The 8,302-nt window shown below is 38.9% G+C and overlaps 1 protein-coding gene across 4 annotated transcripts in view; it reads left to right on the plus strand.

Moving 5' to 3' along the window:
* Pcdh19 (protocadherin 19) overlaps positions 1-7,601 on the plus strand; it is a 104,500-nt gene extending 96,899 nt beyond the window's left edge. For all 4 annotated transcript variants that reach the window (XM_050127283.1, XM_050127285.1, XM_050127282.1 and 1 more), the window contains one exon: positions 1,913-7,601. In XM_050127283.1, coding sequence (XP_049983240.1) covers positions 1,913-2,502 — 590 coding nt within the window. In that variant the 3' untranslated portion in view covers positions 2,503-7,601. The remainder of the gene's footprint in view (positions 1-1,912) is intronic.
* Positions 7,602-8,302: the final 701 nt, after the last annotated feature.

The following is an 8,302-nucleotide window of genomic DNA, read 5'->3' on the forward strand; positions in this document are numbered from 1 at the left end:
TGTTCTTTCTGTACTTTTTATTATTCCATTAAGTTAAACTGTTATTCACTATTACTCTGTAGTGGCTTCTTTGCTTGCTTTATTGGGTAGCAGAAAACAAAACTGGCATAGTTTTTGCTCATTTAGAGCTTCAAAAAGCAAGCAAAACATACATGACCTAAATAAGCAATTTCAAGTGGGATGAGTGCTATGAAAGGGAGGTTCTATGAGCCCTTAGTCTAAGGGATTATTGAGTGATTCCTTAGACTGTTGAGAAAGTGAAATTCTAATTGAGACTTCATGAATTATCCACCATGAGGTATGTTTATCTATTAGAAATAAAGACTCCACTAAAGAAAATAAATAGCCTAAATAAAGGAGAGTTAATTTTGCCTCTTATATAAGATGAATTCAGATCTGATGAGGTGTCTATAGATTTACAACAACCCAAGGACTTTCTGTTTCTACTAGACACACTTATACTTAATTTATATGAATTTGAATATTAATTACTTTGCCTTTGTTTTTCGTCTAGCCTTTCTACCTCCTCCAGTCCTACCTCAGAGTCTTATTTTTGTAAATATTAAGCTGATCATATTGTGAGGCATTGTAAAATATGATGAAAATTTTTATTAGGTCATCTTTATATAAGAATGTCATAAACATCAATTAAACTGGAAAATTAGGGCTATAAACAAACTATTTTAATTCATATTTATTCAATGATCGGGCTCTTGTTAACCCTTTATCCATGCTTTAGTAATGTAATCTTTGTAGGCTTCTGAGAGCCAAATAAAAGACTTAGTCATGAATGAAGCAGAGCTGGAAAGATAAAAATATGTTATTGTAATAATTGTGGATTCTAACTATTGAGATCTTCTATAGTATGTCTAAACCAATCAGCAAAATCTTTATGTTTTAGTAACATGGGATAGACTATACATATTTTGTGGTTGTCTTAGTTAGGGTTTTATTGCCATGAAGATGCACCATGACCATTCTTATAAGAGTTGCCATGGCCATGGTGCATCTTCATGGCAATAATATATGTCCAGAAATGAGAAAGAGTTAGATTAAATAGTTTTTCTGCTTTATAATTTTTGAGGAACCTTTTATTTTGTTCTTCCTCATAGCTCTTGCAATTTGCATTCCTACTAGCTATGGATATTTCATTACAAAGTAAGTCCTTAGTAAAAGTGAAAATTCAAACAAATAAGGAGAAAGAGCTAGTTTGTGGCTAATTAAATGACCCCCAACATATAAGAGGGATGAGTGTGTGTGTGTGTGTGTGTGTAGGGCTAATTGAAGTTCTCTGGAAAAAAGAGGTCACAGTGTATTCCTTCTGATAAGAAATCTGGTAATCGTGATGTCATAATGAAGTGCTTTCTTGGGGGAAATGGTGGTCAAAAAGAAATGATGTATTAGGTTTTCAAGTAGAATCCACAGTAATCTATGATGGGTAAGATGGAAAGATGCTAATAGTGTTCATAAAAATTGTGGGCAAGTTTCTTTGATAAAGTGAACATTTGATGTCCTCCCTTGTTACCACGTCCTCTTCTGTGGAATGTAGCTTCAAACATAGGTGGTTTTTAGCAGTAGGTGTTGATAAAATTGCTGACTCTCCACATGCTAGCACTCAGGATAAACTTTTAAAAATACGTTTTCATCATAACTTGTTTCTTTTTAGGATTTTTGTTTTGTCAGCAGTGAGAACAGCGAGGATCATAAAAAACAAGTAATGTTTAGAGGGAGATCTATAGCTTTTTAAAAATCCATTTTCTCCACACTAGTCCCAAAAGGCAATAAAAGACTATCCAAAGTGCTATTTCCCAAAAGGGCCTGTGGGTATCAGAGAGACCAGAACACTGTGGGGTTGCAGTGATTACTGGGAAAAAAAGCTGATGAAATTGATATCTTCCTTTTCTTTTTACAGATCAGAATGAAGGATTTCATTGCAGGGAGGAATGTCGGATTCTTGGCCACTCTGATAGATGCTGGATGCCTCGGAATCCCATGCCCATCCGCTCCAAGTCTCCTGAGCACGTGAGGAATGTCATCACTCTGTCCATTGAGGCTACTGCTGCTGATATTGAGCCTTATGACGACTGCGGCCCCACCAAGCGGACATTCGCAACCTTTGGAAAAGATGTCAACACCCACCGGGCTGAGGAGCGGCCCATCCTGAAAGTCAAGAGGACTGTTGATGTGACCATCTGCAGCCCCAAAGTCAACAGCGCTATCCGGGAGGCAGGCAATGGCTGCGAGGCTATTAGCCCTGTCACCTCCCCACTGCATCTCAAGAGCCCTCTGCCTACCAAGCCTACTATGTCTTACACGGTCGCCCTGGTTCCTCCAGCTCGTGATCTGGAGCACCATGCCAACAATGGCGCCTCTCGTCCTTCTGAAGCTGAACCCCGTGGAGCCGACAGTGAGAAAGTCATGCATGAGGTGAATCCTATTCTGAAGGAAGGGCGTGACAAGCAGTCTCCTGTCGTGAAGCGTCTGAAGGATATCATTCTGTAAACCCATCTGGGGAAGAAGAAAGAAAAGAAATCACACTGGCTAGTGAAGATGCAGCATTTACTCATTTTCCTCACCCATGGTTGGTTCTTGAGTGGCTGCATTGTAGAGATTTCCCAAAATGTATTGTGTATAGGTGACTATCATTCCGTGACAATCCCTCTCGTTTCAGCAGGCAGCAGGGGTGTTCAGTTGGAGCAAATTAGCTTTGGCTTGAGTTGTTCATGGGGCCTTGATGGTGGTGAAACAGAGGCAAATTCAGTTGTGAAAAGTATTATGTATTAAGTGTTTGAATTTATATATTTTTCTATGTAAAAATGATAATATAAATTACCATTGTTTGTGAAGAATTACATTTAAAAAAGCAAAAAGCAAAAAAAAAAAAAAAAAGCCCTGGACACCTTTAATAAGCTCGCCACTGTTTTTTGTAGTGTAGACAAGTTATTGGTCATTTATTGTGTACTATTCATTGATTCAGTGACGTGAAATCGAGCCCCCAAAAGGTTGTTTCTGAAGCTCGAGTACTTTCCAATGCCGCTTCTTTGCTGTGGACTCCCCTGCTTTAAGAACCCTTTTGCTAGCTGTGCTGTTGTTGTATTTGATATTGCAAATTGCTGTGTGTGGTGATGGCAAAAGGCCTTTAAAAGTTGATGTTTTCTTTTCTTAAAAAAATAATAAAAATACAGACAAAAACAAAATGCAGAAACTGAGACAGCAGGTAAATGAGCAACACCTGGAGGTTGAGGACTTGGATCCTCACGTTTTTTTTAATCCATGTAGTGCTTGCTCACTACCTTGCAGAGGATTTCTCCTGTCTTTCAGTCTTCTGCCCGGGTCTGTGCGAGATCATTGTAGAAAATCATTTTTGGATATGCTGCTATCTAATTTGCAGTTGTCAGAAATACTGTGCTGAAAATTTTATGAGATGCATTATTTTTTTTTTCTAATTTTCAGACCCTGAACAGGAAAGTTACTCCTGATGTTATCAGTTTTCAGGCTGAGAAATTCCCTGTCTCCAATCATCTAAAAATCACGCAACATGACTGAGTCTATTTTGAGATCTAAATTACCATCTCTTTAGACACACACTTCCTGATTCAGTGTTTTCCCAATCATGATTGGAATTAGATGGTAAAGCACATCATGGGCTGGAATCAAGGGCTCCATGCTGCTCTTTACCTTAGGCTTATAAATAATGATAGAGTAAGCAGTATGAAGTGTACACTTAGGAAAAGCCAGGTACTAACATCACTGATCTAATTACTGTGCCTTCTAAACGGAGACACTCAGACACTTGAACACGTCTTTTTATGACTAACACTTTTTTGATTAAAAATGTGAACAAGAAATTATTAAAACAAAAATCCCTTAGATTTAGTAACTCTTTTTTGCTGTAGGCTAGGAATATGCCTTTTTAAACTAACAGAGCACTCATTCTTTTTGTTCTTTTTAACACTGCACAAATGCCCCTTTTTATTATCTGTCTATTAATATTCACTAGCCAACATAGTATTCTTGCAGCCTGAGTTCATTATTTAAAATAAACTAAAAAAAATGTCCCCTTTGCTCTACCTTTGTCTTAAAGGAATTTCTTCTAAAGAACCAAGTTTTTTGGTTCCTTCCTCTCTTTTTCTCCCTCCCTCCCTCCCTCCCTCCCTCCCTCCCTCCCTTTCTTCTTCCCTCCCTCCCTCTTTCCTCCTTATCTCTCATTTTTTTTGTAATTCAAGAACACTCAGAAAGAAAGCCTAGAAGTTAGAACACTAGAATTCATAACAGAATTTATTTTCTTAAGTTTAGGTAGATACAGTCAGCTCTTTGAAATGTTTTCATTATTTTTATCTGAGTTCCTAGCTTTATATATTACTTGGAATTTTTTCTTTTGTGGGAGGTGGGAGGGTTGTAAGGGAAGGGGTGGGTAAGGCACTGGGCATGGGGTTAGATAGGGGAGAATATTTCTGGGGATAAAAGAAACATATAATGAAGCTACAAATCCATCCTTATTTCCTGAATACTACCTCATGCAAAATATTGGGTTGGCTGCAAATTTCTCCCTGACACAGTTAGAGACCTTTACATCTTCCTCTTGCTTCATTTAACTTTCTCTCATATATGTTCTCCTCTTCTGGTTTATTTCATTTTGGTGGTAGTAGATTATAAATTAGGTATTTATTTTTCCTTCCAAGTGACTATTTGATTAACATATTTAGCTTTTTAAAAGTGCCCTTTAAGTTGGGATGGCTGCCTATAGAATTGAGACTGATCTTCACCAGGATCCATCGGATAGTATCTTGTTTGCTAGCACCTCAAGGTCACTTTGTAGTCAGATTGGACAGCTTTCTCCAGGTGGATTTCTTACTCTGCTCAGTGGAAATGAGGTAGTTTGAAAGATTGTGGAAAGTGGAGATGGAATGGTGGAATGCAGAGAGGCCACTGCCTGCCATGTGTCTTACCAGCCAATTAAAAAACGGGTGGCATTAGCAGTGATTTTTTTTTTTTGCCTTTTAAAAAAAGCAACTAAAAATTTTGTCCCCGGAACTTCATTTTAGTTCCAAGCTTAGTCTATCTAAAATCATTGAAATCATTGTTCTCAGCGGGCAGTCAGAGATTTTTTTTTTCTTTTTGTTTCAGAACTCTTTACTGAGTATGCATAAGAATTCTCATTAAGGAAGTATCTTTCCCCCTTCAATTGTCTGATGGAAGTGCAAGCGCATCCTAGGAGAGCTTTGTAGGCAGGTTCTACAGGCCAACTGTGCTTGCAAATAGGACTTTTGTGCAAGGGTCTTAAATTCCCCACGGACTCGGGATTCTCCCCCTCCCTTTTTAACACGTGATGTAAAGCTACCAAGGCCAGTGGAGCAAATATTTTTTTCCCTTTCTTTCTGCAAACATGTTACACAGAAACATATGGGAACAATTTTAGTTCCCAAGTCCTAGGGAGTTCTATTCCACTTATTCTGATGTCCCTGGGTCATGAAGTGTAACATGCTTAAAAATTTCCTGGCCAGGCAAATGTCTTTATTCAGTATAGTGCATCTAATTTGCATTGATTGACTGCTTTCTCCCAAACATGGGAACATGCTATTCAATAAAAAATGGGGAGAAGTGATCCACAATGCCCTGTGGAAACTTGTTCCCCCCTGTGCAGTCTTGTAAATTAACCTGTTCAGAATGAAACTTAGTATTTCATTGTTCCTCTGAAGCCAGTAGAAAAAGTGAGGGTCTGTCTTGGTTAAGGAATCACATAGTTCCTGCACAACAGTGGTTCTCAAAATATCATCTCAAAGCAACATCACTTAGGCACTTCTTAGAAATGATAGGTCCTGATCCCTGCCTAGAATGGCTGTATAAGAAATCTGGAGGAATTGTCACAGAAATTCATGAGTTAGTTGCCCACTCAAGTTTGAGGGCTTGTTAAAGCACAGTTTGGTAGAGTCTAATCCTTAGCGTTTCTTATGCAGTTGTTTTGGGGTAGGATTTCTTTTTCTATCTACAGATGCCTAGGAGATACTGATGAGACAATGATCCAGAGGAAACTTGTCTCATAGGACTAACTACACCTAAGCTGGCCACATTGATAGAAATTTGTTGACATGGTGACCAGCTGTTCATTAATGAAAGATGTAACTCTGAACTCTGAAACCAAAACCACACAGAGTACCTTCCAGATCCTGTCGTCTCAGCATATGGCTATTAGAGGGGAATTCAGAGGACTTTTTTCTCTACACCTACCACTAAAAAGCAAACACAAGTGGTCTATTTGGTGTAAAAGACGCGGGGCAGTTTGGGAGAGGCAGGGATGGAAGGGATAGCTTTTTTTGGGCACCCAAGGCGGAGAAAGGATTATTACTGTACATAATCCATTTTATGGGGATCATTTTGATGCCAGATGTTCCCCCAAGGCACTCTCGACAAGTCTGGTCCGCTTGGCTCTTTTCACAGGGTAATAAGACCCTTCTGACTTTGAAAAACTGGCATAAATGAGCTGAAGAAGTCCATTGTATACAGTCCTAGTGTTTGCCTTCTTGGTAAAATTACATTTTAAGGATGTCATTTCATGAGTCAAATTGTATCTGCTGACACTAAAGTGTATTGAGATGTTGTTCTTTAGTTTAAGTATGTATCAAAGTAATATTCAAAGGGGATGTATGGGGGTGGGACTGGGACTGGGTGGCTTTATATTGATAATGAAATATTCCAGAGCAAAACACATTGTCCTAATGAAGTTGTTGCAGCTCTCTTTTTTTTCTTGTGAAACTGAAATTGGCCTGTGGGTCACTTGTCGTGCAAAAGTGAATTAATTTCAAATAGGAATCGCATTGCTTTTGTAAAACAAAGAAAATCAACCACCTTGTCTGAAGTATACGTTGTAAGGCGCGCTTGGTAAAGAACAACCTAGAAACACCTGACCTTGATTGGAAAGCATTGTAGGTCATTAGGGAAATCTGATGATGCTGACTGTTGCTCCAGCTGTGTTGGCAATTAAAGATGACCTTGTTACTAACTGAATGTTGCTGTCAACCTTAGCAAACAAACCAGCTAACACTTTACAGCACCGGTTAAGTAGATGTTTACTGGCACTGGCTGGCATTCAGCTGAGGAAGGCTAAGATCCAGACTAATGACCAAGGGCCAGACTAGGTCTAGCTAGAAATTCAGCAACAAATACCTCCTTGTGCTATTTGAATGCTAAGGTATTAGTTGCAAAAGGCTAAGCCTTCGCTCCTCTAGTGAGGGGAATGAGCCTGATGACACTATTACTGTTTACCTGTCAAACCAGGGTGGCAATTTAGAAGGATACAAGTACAGTACGTTTCATTAAGCAGTCTCTGTTGCTGATTATATGAAGATGAAATGGTTGTATATGCTGATCTGTATGTTATGTACATTTTCACAGTGATTGAATCATTGTAAAAACAAAAAAGACAAAAAAGAATCACCACCACTCTGTCTATTTTATGAAGATGATAAAGCAGCTTTATTAAATTATTGCAGTTCTGTTTTAAATGGTGTTACCTGCCACACATTGTTTCCTTTTATCTGGTGGTTCTCTGTTTCCCTCTTAAATGTGTTTTCTCTGCTTCAAAAATTTAATGCATTTTAGTATTAAAGGCTATTATGGAAAAAGAATTGAGTTTTTGGTGCACTGTGTCTTGGAGAGTGTTTTGTTCCCCTTGATTATGGGTGGAAGCATCTCAGAACTTGGAAGTAACCAGTTCGTGGTGGGCGTCACAGATGTTCAGGCAAAGACTTCCCTTTGCCTTTCCCATTTCAAACAACTTCCAGCTTGCTAACTGAGGGGCTTCTTCCTGGGTTCAGGCCCCAGTCATTTACATTGTAACCTCTCCTATTGCCAGCCCTATCAATCCTGTTACAGAAGGAGGGAAACCCATTTTGAAAAACATTCGGGATGTTGAAGATTTTCCCATGAGCCATTTTAAACAAGCACACTAAAATTATTCTTTAAAATAAATCATTTCAGGGACAACTGCACAGTGGGGCTTCTCTGCAGAATTAATTTGTTAAAAGGGCAAGCTTTAGTTGAGGCTGTCAGTTGGGAAAAAGAGAGTGTAAAACAAAGATGACCTAGCTGCCCCTTGATGCCTTCAGGTTTGAAAATGAAGCAGCAAGAGAGGCTTAGACTTTGTACATAACAAGGCTGCAGAGAAAGTTCCGACAAGCTCTCTTTATCCAAACAATTATTCTGTAGGACTTAGCAGTCGGGCTGCAAGTATTTCTTCTGGCTGCAACTGGAGGGGGTGACTGGAGGAAAGGGGGGCACATCAGACCATTACAAATAGTGCCTT

Source organism: Alexandromys fortis, unplaced genomic scaffold, assembly GCF_014885135.2.
Source record: "Alexandromys fortis isolate MF-2015 unplaced genomic scaffold, M_Fortis_MF-2015_v1.1 scaffold_241, whole genome shotgun sequence".
Classification (NCBI taxonomy): domain Eukaryota; kingdom Metazoa; phylum Chordata; class Mammalia; order Rodentia; family Cricetidae; genus Alexandromys; species Alexandromys fortis.